Here is a 17,725-nt window from a genome sequence, read left to right as displayed (position 1 = left end):
GTCATTCAGAATAGAATTAGGACACTGAAAAAACTTTTAAAGAAACTGAGGGTGGAACTGAAAACAGAAGCAGATTTGAGGTTTGGAATGGAACTAGCCCTCCAAAAAAACAACCTGGCAACCACTATTTTGGAATACCATTACTTTCAAAATATACATTTTTTTTAAATATAAAACTCTACTCAAAGTAGAAACAAGCTAAAATGTCTGTTTTTAGCATCAAGGTTCATTATTCAAGACTAAAAAAAAAAAATCTAATTTTTTTTGAGAATCATTAAAATGAAAACCATTAAAGTGGAAAACTAATGTATCTTCCTATTTTTGTAACTAGAGATTAACTAGATAAATATAATGTATTTTCCTATTTTTGTGAACACACCTATTATTTTAGAGTTCAGCATATAAATTCAAAATTTTCTGTGTAAAGATAAAAGGCACAGTGAGCAAGCTCTGAGTATCTACTATACTGGCTATCCTTCCTGTCATGTATGTTCCCTAAAATAGAAGGCAATTTAATTATTCTACCATTTTGCTTAGGAAATAGTGGGCTATTTCAAAGACAAAAAATAGTTCCATAGGATAGCTGCCAAAAATATATTTACTATCCTTGCAAATACTTTTATATCTACATTCAATTTTCCATTCTTAAGGGGGGGAGGAATACACATACTTAAATAGTATATTATTTCTTTGGGTACATAAACATGTAAGACACTTTTGTAAAATATATAGTACTATAATACTTACCTATAGGATCAATACATACATGAAAAACACATAAATCTCTTTGACCATAGACTACAAATCTCTGCGCACACAGACTGATAAATTATTGCTAAAATAGTTATTTATGGATTTGACTTCTATCTCTTTTAAATAGAAAAAAATGATATAGAAAAAGAATTTCCAATACGGAATTGACTATTAATATGTAAGATCAATGGAGAAGAACAATAATTTATACCTAGTAATAATTATTTATTAATAACACACTAAATTTTTTAATTCCCAAATATATAAAAGGTAAGAATGCCCTGAAATTCAAAGTTCTAAACTACTCTTGTAATCAGATTCTATTCAAGAGAAGTAAAGTTAAATACACATTTTTTTCTTGAGCACAAGTTTAACAGTCATAGTTTGATTACCTACCATGATATACTTATACCAATACTGGTAAAATGGAGTAATTTTTATTTCACTAATCCAGTTTACCAATGCCATTTCAATATTCAATTCCCATCTCAAAAGCATACTTTCCTGTTGAATACAAACCCAATAGCACAAACACAAGAGTATGATGTACCTACCAAATCACTGTCATCGAGATTTCAGTTACTTGTATTTCGAAATTAGCTGCAAGAATCCCTTAAATTTCTTTTATTTAACATTAAGCAATCTAATAATTCACACAATAAATCTTTTAATCAGACGTTATTATACACATTAAAATTACTTGCTAGAGTAACAGTCCTCACCAGTCAACTGTCGTTTGACATTCTCTTCTCTGAAATTTGTTCAAGATTCAAAATTTGAGCCACTTGCTTTTAGACAAAAAGGTTAATGAGAAACTATGTTGTAACTTTACAGTAAAACTCCCCCCATTCTCATTCTCTTCCCCTTCCCCCCAAATTATCAAAGAGAAGACAATGGTTTGGACTTTCAGCACTGAAGACAATAAATTACAATATATGGTTTGCAGAATGAAAAATAAAAGTTTCACAATTTTAGCAGGTATAACTGCTGGGCTGTGATAAATGAGCTGGGCGTGTAACCGTATCTGTCCTTTTCAAGGGTCAATTTTAAAGCACCTCAATTTTTCTGGCCAAAGAACCGAATTAGAAACTTAAAACATAAAATCCTTTAAGTTCACAGCGTACAATTTTTCAAGGAAAACAAATTGCCGAGATCAAAAAAAAAGAAAGGGACACTTACATTTGGAGCATGACCTGGTTCAAGAATACCCCATCCACCAAAGCCACATACTCCTCCAGGTTGGTCCCATTTCCTGCAGCCAGAGGTCCAAACGTTTTAACCTAGAACAGACACATCGTCAAGGCATGAACGCCCACCTCCAGCTCCGCGGCCACACATAATGCAGCAAATTATACAATAAAGGACACCCCACTTACCCAAGTGACCAAGGGGCTGGTCATGAACTGCTCCAGAAGGGGAGTGAAAATCTCGTTCTCCATTTTACAAAAAATGTGCTTGAAAAAAGGAACTACCACGAAAATACGTCTAGGGAACTGGTCACTAAACGTTGAAGAAGTAGAAAATCAGTAAGAGTCCTTCTGGGCACGGGGAGAAAATCCCATCGCGGCGGGGGGGAACTCGCCCTCCTCAAAAAAACACCCCCGGAGGAAACCAGCCGAAACCCCGAGAAGCGGCTCCGACAGCCGCTGGGAGCGGCCGCCTGCGCTAGCAATGTGTGTGCCGGGCGAGGAGGGGCAGAGAAAAGGCATCTGGAGGAGGAGGAAGGGAAGGGGCTGGAGCGCGAGACAAAAAGCCCGTCAAGGTTGCCCAGCTCCGGCGCGGCCAGAGCGGCGACGCCGGCCCGGGCGACCCAACCCCGCGGTCGGCGGCACCGAGACCCACGCTAGCCGCTGCGCCGGGCGCCCGCCGGGCTCGCGCTCCGCGCCCCGCGCCACACGCGCCCCGCGCCGGCGGGCATGGAGCCGCCGCGACCCCGCGGAGCCGCCCCTGCCCGCCCGCCCTCAGCGGCCGCCCGCAGGGCTCGCCCCCGCGCCCCGCGCCCACACCATGCCCCCGCGCCGCGGGCCTCGCCTCCGGCCCGTGCCCTCCCGGGGGTGGGAGCGTGCGAGCGTGTGCCCAGCGCCCCCGCCGCCAGAGCCCCGCCGCCTCCTCAGCGCGCCCGCGAAGCCCGGCACAAAATCACGGCCGCGCTCCAGCCTCCCCGCCGCCCTCTCCAGAGCAGCCGGAGTAACGGCCCCGGAGCCGCAGTGCCGCAGCACACCCCGCGCCTCGCGCCCGCCGCGCCGCGAGCCGCCGTTCAGGGCAAGGCACCGCGCCGCTCCCTCCGCGCCCGAATCCTTCCGCCGGCTCCCGCCCCTCCCGCGCCGCGGCCTCTGGAAGGCGAGAAGAAAACCGCTGCATGAGCGCGCTCCCGCGCGAGCGCGTCCCCGGCCGGCCCGCCGCCGCCCAGATCCCGGCGGCGCGCGTGCACGCGCCCTCGATGCAGCTGCTGCGACGGCCGGCGTCTCGCGCGCTCCCGGGCCTGCCGCCAGGCCTGGGGGGCGGGGACGGGAGAGGCTGAGGAGGGGTCTGTCGGCTCTCTTGCTCAGGCCTAATTATGGCTTATTTCCTCCCCGAGTGCCTTCTTTGATGTGTGAAGGACGGGGAATGAAATCCTTCTCTTTTAAACATGCGGGATGCAGACAGCCTTCCTCCCACCCCCGGCAGTTTGAGGGGATCTGCTACGCGCGTTTTCGCCAGCAAAACGGAATAGGAACGCTCACTGCAGCAAATGGCAGAGGAGGGACTCGAGCTGCAAACTTGTTTTTTTCCCCCCTTTCCTGTTTTCTTCTCCTTTTAAAAAACCAGTCCACTGGAGTATGAATGCTCCTCAAAGTTGTAAGTGAACGCAGTTGGATTTTAAATTCCCAAAGGTGTCTTTCAACATGTTGGTATTCCCTGATGCAGCAAACGTGATTCAGACATTGTTTGACGATTTGGCCATTGAAAAAAATTCAAACAAAATCAAGAGCTACTAGGAGAAAACATTTGGAAGTCATCCAAGTTGGGCGACAAATAAACAGATGACATATTTGTCATAAATCTCTATGCTATGCACGACTGGAACCATCAAAATCATTTTAAGAGTTCCCCAGCAAAATCAAATGTTACTTCTCGTTTCGAAGGAAAAGACTTTTCCCTAGGACCACATGGGCATATGAAAATATTTTTAGAAAATACAGTGTTAACGCTTTGCAATCTGTGCTGTTTACACTTACTTTGAGTCCTTACATGGTATTTAAAATTAGCAGTAAAAATGTTTTTGTCATAACACTAAATTAAGAAACAGCACAATTTCTTAATTAGGTAGTGGAGAGCCCGGGCACTAACGGTCTCCATGCCTGGTTCAAATTCAGGCTCCTAACTTACCAGCTGTGTGAGCCCAGGCACTTAGGTAACTTCTCTGTGCTTTGCTTTCTTCATGTGTAAAGCAGGAGTAATAATAGGGTTAAGCTAAATACCAACTTTTAGTAGGTGCTGTATAAATGTTACTGATGTTTTCATCATCATACCCCCACCCCTCAACTGAAGACTTTTTGGGGAGGAAAAAAAACTTGAAATGTAATCTCTCTTAATTTACTTCAGTTACAGATGAAAGGATCTTGCCTTGGAGAGCAGAGAAATGCCCTCCAAAATTATCTTAATTAAAATGAGGATGCATTTCATATGGTACTTTACTAGGTGGTGTACAGAAACTTGCATTGTCTTGGCCAGTACACAACACTTGGGCCATCCTTGCTGTTCACAGTTCTTTCCTTCTGCTTTTGATGACTCGTTCTTAATCACAATTCTTTATTTAGAAGTGTAAACCAAGAGAGAGCAAGCACCAAGAAATAAGCATTGCTTGCAGTAGCAGCCCAATGCTTCCATATCCTTTTTTTTTTAATCTCAGAAATTTGACAAAACCATACTGGGTTTTAAGACAGACCAACCTTCTTCATTCATAGACTCAAGACCAAAAGTTTTAAGGCAAAGTACAAGTTAAGGGCATTCTGGACAATGATGACTGAAGGGTTAGCACAGGAGTTGTGCATTAAGATAGCATCAGTTTCCAGTTTACATTTAGTAGCTAGTCCTCACAGAAATCTGGATTCCCCTCTAAAGCCAGATGGCCCCAGATGCTTCCTGGTCTGTCTTTAGGTTTTACACATGCACACGCGCGCACGCACACGCGCACACATACACACTCAACAAAGAAACATGAGGAGTTAATTGTAAAAACAGGAAGCCTTAGACCAGACTGAAGTCTGGAGGAACTTACTTGAAAACCTACCAATCCACAGTTCTCTAGTTTAACAGCAGCTTTAGAAATGCTTTATAATATCTCAAGAGTACAATCAGGAAACTTCTCCGTCTGGCAAAAAGAAGGATTGTACGTTATACACAATTTAATGGTCTCTGAATTTCAATGTCCTGTAAGATTAAATCCAAAAGTTTCCTCTTATCCCCATTTCACTTAGAGGTTTCTCAAGATTTCTTTGTTTTGTGCTGTGTAGTTGTTAATTTGTCCTGAATTCATCCTTACTTAGAATGTTAAATGCAGCAGGTATTTAAAAAGTCATGCTTATCTGGTTAAGGTCTCCATTATTTGTTCTTCTCTCTTCTAAATGATTGGAATGGACCATGATCAAATGTAGGAATCACTAGAGAAAGATTCTCTCATGTGTATTATAATTGAGGCTCCCTCTGCAGGCTACACATTTATAACACTACCCATACACCAAAAGCACCCGAAACTTGCCTCCATCCTGATCTATGCTATTGGAAGTTACAGACTTGCCCTGAACCAGGCTCCTTGATGGCACATATTTTTAAGTACAGATCTTCAAAGCCAATTGCATCCACAATCTATAGGTAGTATATAGAAAACACAAAGACAACAGCTTAATTGCACCACTGTTTATAATAGGAGAAAGTGGAAACAACCCAAATATTGATCTGTTCATTGACTAATAAATGAATAAAATATAATATATCCACACAGAGAATATTATTTGTTTTTTTAATAATAAATTTTATTTTTATATTCCCCATACAATTGCAAACCCCCCATTCTGACCCCAATCCCTCCCCTCCCGCCCCCCACCCCCCAAAAAGTGTCTCTGATTCATAGTTTTTTGTTGATTTTGATTTTCACTTTCTTATAGTTATTCATTTTCCTGGTCCCTTATTTAAGTTTTCTAGATTCCTGCTATGAGTGAGACCATCCGGTATTTTTCTTTTTCTTTTCGGCTTATTTCGCTGAGCATGATCCCTTCCAGCGCCATCCATGTTGCTGCAAATTGCATGTGTTTATCTTTTTTGAATGCTGAGTAATATTCCATGGTATATATGGACCACATCTTCTTGATCCAGTCATCTATTTTTGGGCATTTGGGTTGTTTCCAAATCTTAGCTATTGTAAACAGTGCTGCTATAAACATAGGGGTGCAGGTGTTCTTTGGAATTGATGTGTCTGTGTCCTTTGGGTAAATACCTAGGAGTGGAATTGCTGGATCATATGGAAGCTCTATGTTTAGTAGGTCCAGAAATCTCCACACAGCTCTCCATAGTGGTTGGACCAGTTTGCACTCCCACCAACAGTGTAGAAGAGTTCCTTTTTCTCCACAACCTCGCCAACATTTGTTGTTGCTAGTTTTTTTAATATGTGTCATTCTCACTGGTGTAAGATGGTATCTCATGGTAGTTTTGATTTGCATTTCCCTGATTACAAGTGATGTTGAACATTTTTTCATATGTCTGTTGGCCATTTGCATTTCCTCTTCAGAGAAGTTTCTTTTTAGCTCTTCTGACCATTTTTTGACTGGATTATTTTCTTTGTTGTTGCTGAGTCTCATCAGCTCTTTGCAGATTTTTGTGATCAGTCCTTTATCATTAGTGTTGGGTGCAAAAATGTTCTCCCAGTTGGTGGGGTTTCTCTTTGTTTTTGTTATTGTCTCTTTTGCTGTGCAGAAGCTCTTTAATTTGATGTAGTCCCAGCTGTTTATCTTTGCCTTCACTATCACTGCTTTGGGTGATGTGTCTGTAAAGATGTCTTTGATATGCAGATCACGTAGTGTTTCACCTATATTTCCTTCTATGTATTTTATGGTTTCAGGTCTTATGTCTAGTTCTTTAATCCATTTTGAGTTGAGAATATTATTTGACAATGAAAAAGAATGAATCATCCATGCTATTATATAGACGACCCTTGAAAACATACTAAGTGAAGGAAGCCTGTCATAAGGAACACATATTGTATGATTCCATTTATATGAACGGTCCGGAAGGAACAAATCTATAGAGACTGAAAGTAAATTAGTGATTGCCTAGATCAAGGGAGGTTGGGAGGAAATGAATTCATGGCTTAAGGGTTCAGGGTTTCTATGTGAGAAAATGAAAACGAAAGTATTCTAAAATTGATTATGGTGAAAAATGCACTATTCTGAGACTGTACTTAAAAACCATTGAACTGCACTCATTAAATAATTGATTTGTCAATAGCTCTCAAAAGATTTCTTTTGTAAGCAAGAATGGCATTATTGCCTCTTGAATATTTAAAAGGAATTTATCAATAAATCCAATGTCTCTTAGACATTTAAAAAAAGATTTCTAAGTCCTCCTGATCTAATGAATTAGATTTTAAACCCACGTTGGAACATAAGCATATGTTTTAATTGTCCAACATATTATTAAGAGAAATATAATACAGTGAGAAGGAAGGAGGCAGGGAGGGGAGAGAAAGAGAAGTTAGGCAAGTTGCTTACCATTTTTGAACATCAGTTTCCTCAAATGTAACATGCATGCTGGTTTCATTCCCTACTGAGTATCTGTTTGACTTATTGGACTTATTGCTTTGTCCTATATCCCAATTGTGAAAAGGAATGGAAAGTTGGAAAGAAATTTCAGCACAGAAAGAGGGTTTCTAAGTCCAATTTTCAGTTGCTCTTCTCATATATCCTAAAGATGTATTCCAAATAGTTAAGTACTCGAATTCACCGTTATAGGCCATGCTATCATTTCTGTCTGAAATGCCCTTACCTGATTTTTAACCAGGTCAACTCTTCCTCATCTTTTAGGATTCAAGTGTCATCTCTCTGGGACTCATTCCTTACCTCTGTTTAGGGTGACCACTCCCTCTTTTGTGCCTGCATGGTATCTAACCTCCCTTTATTTCTGTGACTCGCTCTGAATGGCATGTAATTGCTGACATGCTCTTCTTCTGAGTAAATGGGGAATACCTGGAGAGTGACCTTATTTTATTTATTTTTGCAACCCTAACACTTAGAATGATGCATTGCTATTATGGCTCAGTAGATATATCAGAGTCTTCCTTCCACCATGGTGACCAGTTAAAGTTCCTAACAATTGGCAAGAACTCACAGCAGAGCAACTTTTGAGAACCACTCTAATTAGCTAATGGCCTAGAGAGACATTACTTGGAGATTATTGCTTGCAGGGAATTTGAAGAACCAAAAGGACACTGAGATCATAAAAGGCTTTCAATACAGATTTCTCTCAAGTCAATATAATTCTTTCTTAAAGAAAAGCTTAGTTTTCATTGTTATCTTTTGAAAAGTCAAGATCACATAAGGGGGGAACAGAAAAACAGTCAAAATTCTATCGATGATCAATATATCATTGTATTTATTTCATATTACTTTTAAAAACTATACAGCTCTTTGCACCATTGGAAAATATAACAATAATTAAAGTTTGAACTTGTCTCTCAGTTTGAGGTAATTAATTGATATTCAAATGCATTGTAACAGCTGTATTCATTATATGTTAAGTATGGAATTACCAGGTTACCAATTTTAAAGACATCAAAACTATATTCCCATAAACATACTTAAAACTTGACTAATAAACCTTGCAAAAGAATAAAAATGTAGTCTCTGGGTTCAGAGTAAAACCAAAGTTAAAAAAATTGTCACTTGTTCTCATTTGCTTCATTAAATCTGTATTCATTGAGATACCAGATGTATGAGAGAGTGTATTGAGCATACAGGACATGGAGAAAATTGTATTAAATGAAGCCAAAAGAAGTAAAGTGGCAAATATGTCAATCAAGCAGTTCAGAAGTTGGCAAACTCTTCTCTCAAGGCCACATATTAAGTCTTTGAGGGTTTGTGGGCTATAAGGTCCGTGTTGCAACTGTTCAGCACTGCCTTTGCTGTACGAGGCAACCATGGACACGATGTAAAGAATTAGGGCATGACTGCGTTGTGGTAAAACTTCATTTATAAAAAGAAACAGTGGGTCAAAATCAGCCCCCCGGCCATAGTTTGTTGACCTCTAAGCTAGTATTCACTATATTCATATTGGATATAAGCAAAAAAAAAACCAGGATTGAATTTTTCTTCCAGTCAACGAATTAACTTTGTGAATCTCTAAATTAACCGCATACCGGTATTGTAAAGCTATATTCTGGAAGTGCAGAAGACTTGCTCTACAAGTTGTTTCCACACTGTAAAGGCAGGAACAGGACACAGGGCAGGTTTTCTAGGATTCCATGCAGACCGGGTGAAGGAGGAGTCCTAGAGTCCTCAGTGGTTTTTTGCAGGTCTTTTATTGGGATTACCAGGTACACGGCAGGCAGGGGTGCTGGGGGGCCGGGAGGCTGGCAGGCCTCCCAGCCCCCAGCAAGTCTTCACTCTATCTGGGCTCTCTGGCGTTCTCTGCTTCTCTCTCGGCTTCTATTCGTTCTCAGTTTCTTGGCTTCTGCTTGCGTCCCCGTGACGCCGCCCTTAAAAAAAAAAAAGCACAGTCTTAGCGCAGGTGAATCCCATCTTCCTATGCTCACACCCTACTCCAGGTGCCCGCCATCAAGCATGCATTCAGAACCGCAAGGATCTGATGGCGGGAGGGCAGAAAAGCCTGACATTTTCCCTTACCCTACACACACCAAAATTCATTATTCTAGGTTATCAGATATAGTCTGAGTTGTTTTCACTTTCTCATCATGTTTCCATTGAAAACTTTTCCCTTAGATATAAAACAATATTTTTGGAAATTGTCTTTAGTCCAAGCATAAAACAAGGAGCACCTTTAAAGTGTTTAACTACAGAGGATTTAAAGAAGGATTGATGCAGAAAGGTGTGGTGAGTTAAGTGAACCAACAGAGGGTGATAAAGCACCCAGGGAGGAACAAAAGTTTGGAGCACTTCTACCCTTTAGACATGAAAGGACAAGAGACTGTAACCAGGACCCTGAAAACTCACTAGAAAAGAAGCCACTGGGGTCTGCTCTATAGGTCTCCCTGTAGAGAATTGGTCGCTGCCATTACCACAATGCAGAAGAAAGCACTGGGAAAGAATATCCGAGTTTCTCTGTCCTTCTCACTTGTATCACCGGCCAATGCTCAACTGCTGAACTCCATGGGAAACAGAGCAAGAGAACCCAAATGGTGAAGTCCATAGAGATTAGCTCCTGGCATAGATAAAGGCAGAGAGAAAATTTTTGGTGGAATGCCACACCAAAACAAAGAAAGTTGATAAGTATGTTAACAATAAAATGCCATTAAAAATGTATGGAATATTGTTTGACATATAGGCTCTGTTAATGCTTCCTATAAACCAAATTCTTATTTTAACTGACAAATATATAGTATCAGTGCCCTGCAGTGTCTGGCATAGAATGTGCTCTATCTATATTAATTAAATGAATAAATGTGTTCAAATACTTTTTATGCCTTTCATTTAAAGACTCGAATTTTAAGTGGCAGGATATGTAATTAATTAAAAGACATTTTTTATTTTATTTTTTTAAACATTTATTTATTTATATAAGCACTGAGTACAGTCGGAAGCACGGGAGGGTGAGAGAATTCACCAGAGCCAGAGCGGGGAACAGAACAGGCAGACTGACGAAATACACTGCTGAGGGGAGCAGCAGGCACGGCAGGAGAGGCCTGTGCGCCATATGGGACCCTCGCTGGCGGCCGGGGATCGAACCGGTGCTGCAGAGGCTGCGTGCTCAACCTCTGCGCAACCAGGGAGGCCCTAAAAGCCATTTTTTTTTTTAAATCAATTAACTTTTGACTAAGGGGCACAGATACTTGTGGGTTTGTTTTTGTTTTTGTTTTTGTTTTTGTTTTTTTGCGTAGACGAACTGGAGTGTAGGATAGAGGTGCAGGGGGTGGAGGCATGTAAGAGGATTTACCAGAGACAGAGTGGGGAGCAGAACTGGCGGATTTACTGAAATACACAGCTAAGGAGAGCAGTGGATGAGACAGAAGCGGTCTGTTGCACCATATGTGGGTTAGCTCCCTGGTGAAGATCGAAGTCAGGCAGTAGCGGTGATAGCACTGAGATTCAACCCCTAGGCCACCAGGGAAGGCCCAGATTCTCTTATCAGTATCTCCTAATTGCAGCAAAAACACAGCTCTACACACAGACCAACTTCCACTCTCATTCAACATTATTTAGAGTGTATAGATGAATCTTGAGTAACCAGGATTTATAGGTACCAACCACCAGCAAAAATAATCAGGGTAAAACTCCCCAGAAACTTAACTATAGTCATCCTTTGGTATCCACAGGGGATTGATTTCAGGACACCTTCTACATCCCCCATACCTAAATCCGTTGTAACGCAACCAACCCACACCGGGTAGGTTCTTTACCATTTCTAGCAGCCATGTTGTCTTCAGGCTCTCCACTGTCCATCTACTCCATACTCTGTCGTGCTCTGCCATTGTCCGCTGCACTCCTCTGTCCACTCCACTGCACTCCTTCATCCTCTGCACCACACCACCACACTGCACTCTGCTGCGCCACCCTTATAAGCCCAGTCTCTCAGCCAATGTGTACCCACCTACACATGCCTACACCCTACTCCAGGTGTCCGCCATCAGGCATGCATTCAGGGCCGCAAGGATCTATCATTAGTCCTAAAGGTGGGCGGGCAGAAAAGCCTGATACTTTACTGACCCTACACCGTGGATACTTAATTCTTTTAGCTCTATAGTCAACCCCCCATAACAACAGATTCAAATAGCTGACATCAGAGTTGATTGAATTCATAAATGCAAAATCCACAGATAAAAAAAATCCACAACTAACTGCACAAAGCAGTATGTATGCCCATAGGAAATTGCTGTCAGCTGTATGCCCATAGGAAATTGCTTTGTCATAGTTTTATTTAATAAAGGCAAAATTGGTAAAAAATAGAAAATCAGTTATGTTCTTAATTTACATTTGACAAAAATTCACTCAGTCTCCTCTAAAATCATTGTGAAATCATTATACTACATAATCTTGGTGCTGACTGAAATATTAGTAACTTCAACTAGCTTCCTCATATTTCTCAATATAGTAATCATGTGAAGACTTTGATTCTAATTTAGGAAAAAATAGTTATGTGTAATTGTTACCTTTCACAAAAAAATAAAATCACAAACAAGTTTCTATGTCTTGAGTTGGGCATATTTTGAAACCAGAAGGTTTTAGATCTCATTACTCTTCTTTTTTGTTTAAGAAATGGCAATAGTCTATCAATTTTATTATAGCTATAATTTTTAAATTTTGATAATTCTGAATTATTATACTTACCCAGCTGGCTACATCTCCTTTATTTTCTGTCTTATTTGCTGTCTAGCTCATACTTGCATTTTTTTAAAAGCAGGGTCATAAGAACAATAGCCATATTTTTCCTGTAGCTCAATGTGAAAGCACTTTTCTCTTGCTCACTTTGCAAGAACATATCAAATTACATGGAATTGGCAAAAATCAACATGATTTTGTGAAGAGCAATTCCTGCCAAACTAATTTCTTTTCTTTTTGTGTGTGTTTTTTTAACCAAGTGCAGAACCTGGCAGATGGTCTAGCAATGATCACCTTTAGAAAACATCATCTGTGTCTACTTACTGGCATATATGTATCATGTGTTTTTAAATATACTGTAGCTTAAGTCTCAAGTAGAATTATGAAAAGAATGCTTCCCTCTCTCCTCTTTATACTCTTAAATGCTGATCTCAGCATAAAGGTGTAAATGAGACTGGAATCATTTATTAAGTCTACTAAGTACACAGTTTATAGATCATCCTTGCTTCTAAGGAAGCCGGAGAATGGAATCCACGTGGCCTAGGAATCAAGTAACCTGGTCCTACCAGAATTTCTCCAAACTGTGAAAAGCATAATATCTCTGTCCTTCTGCATTAAAGGACCTCCATTTTGACAAATCCAAAATAATAATAATAATGATGATGATGGTGATGATGATAATAAAGACTGACTACTAATGAGCAGTAAAAAACTCCCCCCAAAAATTCCTATATATTTAGAAAATAATTTTTTTTAGTAACATCTGGTACTTTTGCCAGCCACTTGCTTTACCTGTAATGTCAGTACAGAATTTTATCCAAGGCACTTTGTCCAATATGAGGACATCCTGTTCATTTTCTTTTGTCCATTCAATGAATAAGCATTTTGAGTATTTATTGAGTGTCAGGCACTGGAGATACAAAGATGAATGAGATGTTTCCTTATGACACATGAATCCTCAGGGATCTTAGAGACAGCTAGGAAAAATGAAGTGTATATTTTTTGTAAAATTATATTTATTGTGGTAATATTGATTTACATCACAAAAAGCAGTACAGTATATTATATGTGCTATTTGCTTGAGCAACAAGATTCAATTTTAAAGGAAAGTCAAGAATGGCTTCACAGAGAACTAACTTTTCAGTCAAGTCTTGACTGAAATATAGCTGGTTTAGGGTAAGTGAAAATTATCAGGATTTTCCACCATCCCGCCATTAGTGTTAATGATAGACAACTGTGGGCCTGCATGCATGCCTGATGGTGGGCACCTGGACTAGGGTGTGGGCATGCATAGGTGGGCACACCTGGACTGAGAGACTGGGCTTATAAGGGTGGCGTCACAGGATGCCAATAGAGAGTGGTAGAATGAGAGCAGAAACAGCAGAGTAGCAGAACGAGAAGCAGTAGTGGTAGAAGAGAACAAGAAAGCAAAAGGAGCAGCAGTGAAGAGCCTGTGAGAGAACACCAGAGAGCCCAGAAAGAGTGAAGATTCCCTGGGTGCCGGGAGGCCTGCCTGCTGTGTACCTAGTGCCTCACTATAAATGGTGTAAAAAGGTCAATAAAAGCCTGAAAAAGGCACCAAGAGCTCCAGGAATCGTGTTTACCCATCTGCCTGGATCATAGAGATCCTGCTCTGTGCCTTCCTGCCACCACAGATGGTCAATGGGGAGGGAAAGCCCAGGGAATTTCATAAGAACTACAAAAGCAAAACATCAGAGCAGAGAAGCGCCTGGTATGTTTGGGGAACCACAGGAATTGCATTACATGGCAAAGCATGGTTTCTGAAGGGTAGAGAATGACAAGAAATGAAAGTTGAAGTGATACTGTATAGAAACTGAAATATAATAATAAAAATCTGACCTTTCTCCTGTAGGCAAAGGGTTCAATGGAAATTTGTTTGTAATCAAGGGAATGACATCAGATTTCTCTCTTTTTTTAAAAAAAAATATTTATTATACATACAAGAACTGGGGTACAGGCCAGAGGTGTGGGGGGTGGAGGATTCGCCAGAGACAGAGTGGGGAACAGAACAGGCAGATCCACTGAAATACACTGCTGACGGGAGCAGTAGGTGAGTCAGTAGAGGTCTGCGGCGCCATCTGGGTAGCTCCCTGGCCGAAGATCGAACTTGTGCTGCAGTGGCTGCAGCGGCTGCAGCAAGCTTCATAGGTTGCCTCTTACCCCTTGTACCACCAGGGAGGCCCCCAGATTTCTCTTTTAAAGAGAAAATTCTAGGGGCCTCCTTGGTGACCTAGGGATTAAGTCTCAGCGCTATCACCACTATGGACTGAGTCTAATGCCCAGCCAGGGAGCTAACCCACATATGGCACAGCAGGCCTCTCCTGTCTCATCTGCTGCTCCCCTTAGCAGTGTATTTCAGTAAATCTGCCTATTCTGCTCCTTACTCTGTCTCTGGTGAATCCTCTCACCTCTTGCACCTCTGGCCTGTACTCCAGTTCTACACAAAAAAGAAAAAGAAAATTCTAGCAGTATTCTAGTGGGGGACAAGAAGGAGGTCGAAGTACAGGCAGAGAAACCAAACATGGGTTCCTCCCTCTAAAGTATATAAATCCAGAACCTCCCTGGTGGCGCAAAGGGTTAAGCACAGCATTGTGAAGCAATCCACAGCCTCTGCAGCACGAGTTCGATCCCCCCAGCCAGCCAGAGAGAAACCCACATGGCGAAGCAGCTTTCTCCTGTCTCGCCCGCAGCTCCCCTCAGCAGTGTATTTCAGTCAGTCTGCCTGTTCTGTTCCCCACTCTCTCTCTGGTGAATCCTCTCACCCACCGCATCTCTGGCCTGTACCTCAGCTCTTGTATGCATAAATAAATAAATCTTTAAAAAAAAATAAAAAATAAAGTAAATAGATCCAGCTTGTGCTGTTTTTTATGCTTCAAGACTAATACTGATCTTCTTGAACTTTGTTGATAGCGGTTATGAACACTATCACCAATCCAGCAACTTGTTCCTGATACCTTCTATTTGCAGAAAGGAAAAGAAATTACTATCTAGGGCATTATTTCACATGTCATTTGCTGACAGCATTCTATTTCCCTGAAATAATGTTTGTTATCTTGGTGATGTAAAAACACATGCTGGTATTTTATTACAAATATATATGTATAGTACCATTGAGGTTTTAGACAATTCTCTCCACATTATGAAACACAACTATACACAAAGTTTTCTCCTTCCACGAAACTCAAGCTATTCATAAAATTCTATAGCAACTACACACCAGTAACTATGCTAAGAAAATACAAAAAAGAATCTCAAGACATTCATAACATAAGAAAAAATAAAATACCATTAGTGTGGTGGTCTCTGGCATAAGTAATATTAACATGTGTTGAACAAAATACTCTGATAAACACAATTAATTCACATCTGTGTCTTACTCATTACACAGCAATGGAATACTTACATATAATGAAGTAATTGGAATAATGGAAAACTGCCAATTGAATTTTGATGGGGATTGCACTGAACACGTAGAACTCTTTGAGTAGTATGGGCATTTTAGCAATGTTAATTTTTTTCTAATTCATGAACATGGAATGTTTATTATTTGGTTTTTCTTCAGCTTTTTTCATTGATATCATGGCTTTCAGTATGAAAATCTTCCACTTCCTTGGTTAAACTTATGCCTCAATATTTAATGTTCTTGATGTTACTTTAAATGGGATTATTTTCTTAATCTGTTTCATATCATTATTGTTACTGTATACACATGTAACTGAATTTTTATGTTTGGTTTTTATCTTACAACTCTACTGAATTTATCTAGTAATTCTAAGAGGTTTTTAGTGGAGTTTTTAGGAAATCTCTATATAATATACCATTTGCAAACAGACTATTTTACTTTTTCCATTCAGATTGGATACCTTTTCTTTTTCTTGCCTAATTGCTCTGGCTAGGACTTCTAGTACTATATTACATATGAGTGATGGGAATGAACACCCTTGTCTTTTTCCTGATCTTAGAGAAAAAGCATTCAATCTTCCACCATAAAGTATGGTCTTAGCTATAGGCCTGTCATGTATGATCTTTATTATGCTAAGTTATGTTCTTTTTATACCTAATTTGTTTAGAATTTTTATTCACAAAAGGGTGTTGAATTTTGTGAACTGTTCCTTTCTGCATCTTTTGGGACAATCATATAATTTTTTAATTGGTTCATTCTAAAATGTGGTGACTCACGTTTGTTGATTTGTGTACATTAAACAGTGCTTGTGTCCAGAGATAAATCCCACTTGATCAAGATGTATCGTTCTTTTAATGATTGTTTATTGTGGTAAAAATATAAATAACATAAAAATTTGCCTTTATAACCATTTCTAAGTTGATGGTTTGTTGGCATTAAGTACATTCACTTTGCATACAACCATCACCTCTATCTAATTCCAGGGTTTTCATCATCCCAAGATAAAACTCTGCACTCCTTATGCAGTAACCTTTCATTCCATCTTCCTTTGAGGCACAGATAGTCACTATTCTACTTTCTGTCTCCATGAAGTTGACCATTGTACACACCTCATATTAAAGGAATCATACAATGCTTGTCGTTTTTTGTCTGGGTATTTCACTTAGCATACAATCTTCAAAGTTTGAAGATTGCCTATCAAACTATCAATACTGATAGCTTGTATCAGTATTGCAAATCAGGAACAGGAAAACCCAGCACTCTTGTCTCAATTTGGGACAAATTCTGAGGTATACAACTAATATCCGAGAGTTCCCCGGTGGAATCAGGCCTAAGCGACACTCAGGGGGACTTTGCCTAAAGTTCCACCTTTGCTTGGCTTTTTCCCTTTTCTTATTCCCTTTCTTACACTCCTGTATTATATTCTCCAGGGATCATTTTCTCCATAAATTACTTGCATTATAATCCTGGCCTCAGCATCTGCTTCCAGGGAACCCAAACTAATATATCAAGAAACAACTTGTATCCAGAGTATTTTTTTAAAAGTCCTTCAAATAATAGGAAAACACAGGCTTAAAGGAAAAGGCCAAAAGACTTGTCCATATACATCATAAAAGAGCATTTACCAAAAAGCAATAAACAAGTGAAAAGGTACTCTGCTTCATTTGTCATTAGGGAATGCAAATTGAAACCACAGTGGTGTAGTACTACACACCCACTTAAAAGGCTAAAATGAAATTGCCAAGTGTTTGGAGAGGCTTATGAGGCAATCAGAAATCTCATATTGCTGGTGGGAGTGTAAAGTGATATTTTGGTAAACTGGTTGACAGTATTTCTACTCCTAAGTATACATGCAACAGAAATGTGTGTCTGCATATACCACACACACATACCAGACTGTTCAAGGTGACACTATTTATAATAGCCCCAAACTGGGAGCAACCCAAATATTCATCAACAATAAAATGGTTAAATAAATAGAACACTACACAGCAATAAGAATGAATGATTTACACAGAAAAAC

The 17,725-nt window shown here is 40.1% G+C and overlaps 1 protein-coding gene across 5 annotated transcripts in view; it reads right to left on the bottom strand.

Annotated features, from left to right (window-relative positions):
- CCDC88A (coiled-coil domain containing 88A) overlaps nucleotides 1-2,192 on the bottom strand; it is a gene marked incomplete at both ends in the record, with an annotated part of 140,646 nt that extends 138,454 nt beyond the window's left edge. For all 5 annotated transcript variants that reach the window (XM_084235087.1, XM_084235089.1, XM_084235088.1 and 2 more), the window contains 2 exons: nucleotides 1,933-2,033; nucleotides 2,130-2,192. In XM_084235087.1, the coding sequence (XP_084091213.1) occupies nucleotides 1,933-2,033; nucleotides 2,130-2,192 (164 nt within the window). The remainder of the gene's footprint in view (nucleotides 1-1,932; nucleotides 2,034-2,129) is intronic.
- Between the last annotated feature and the right edge of the window lie 15,533 nt (nucleotides 2,193-17,725).

Source organism: Talpa europaea (assembly GCF_964194135.1).
Source record: "Talpa europaea genome assembly, chromosome: 6".
NCBI classification, from domain to species: domain Eukaryota; kingdom Metazoa; phylum Chordata; class Mammalia; order Eulipotyphla; family Talpidae; genus Talpa; species Talpa europaea.
Note: the sequence above shows the minus strand (reverse complement) of the source record. Positions and strands in the feature narration are given on the sequence as shown.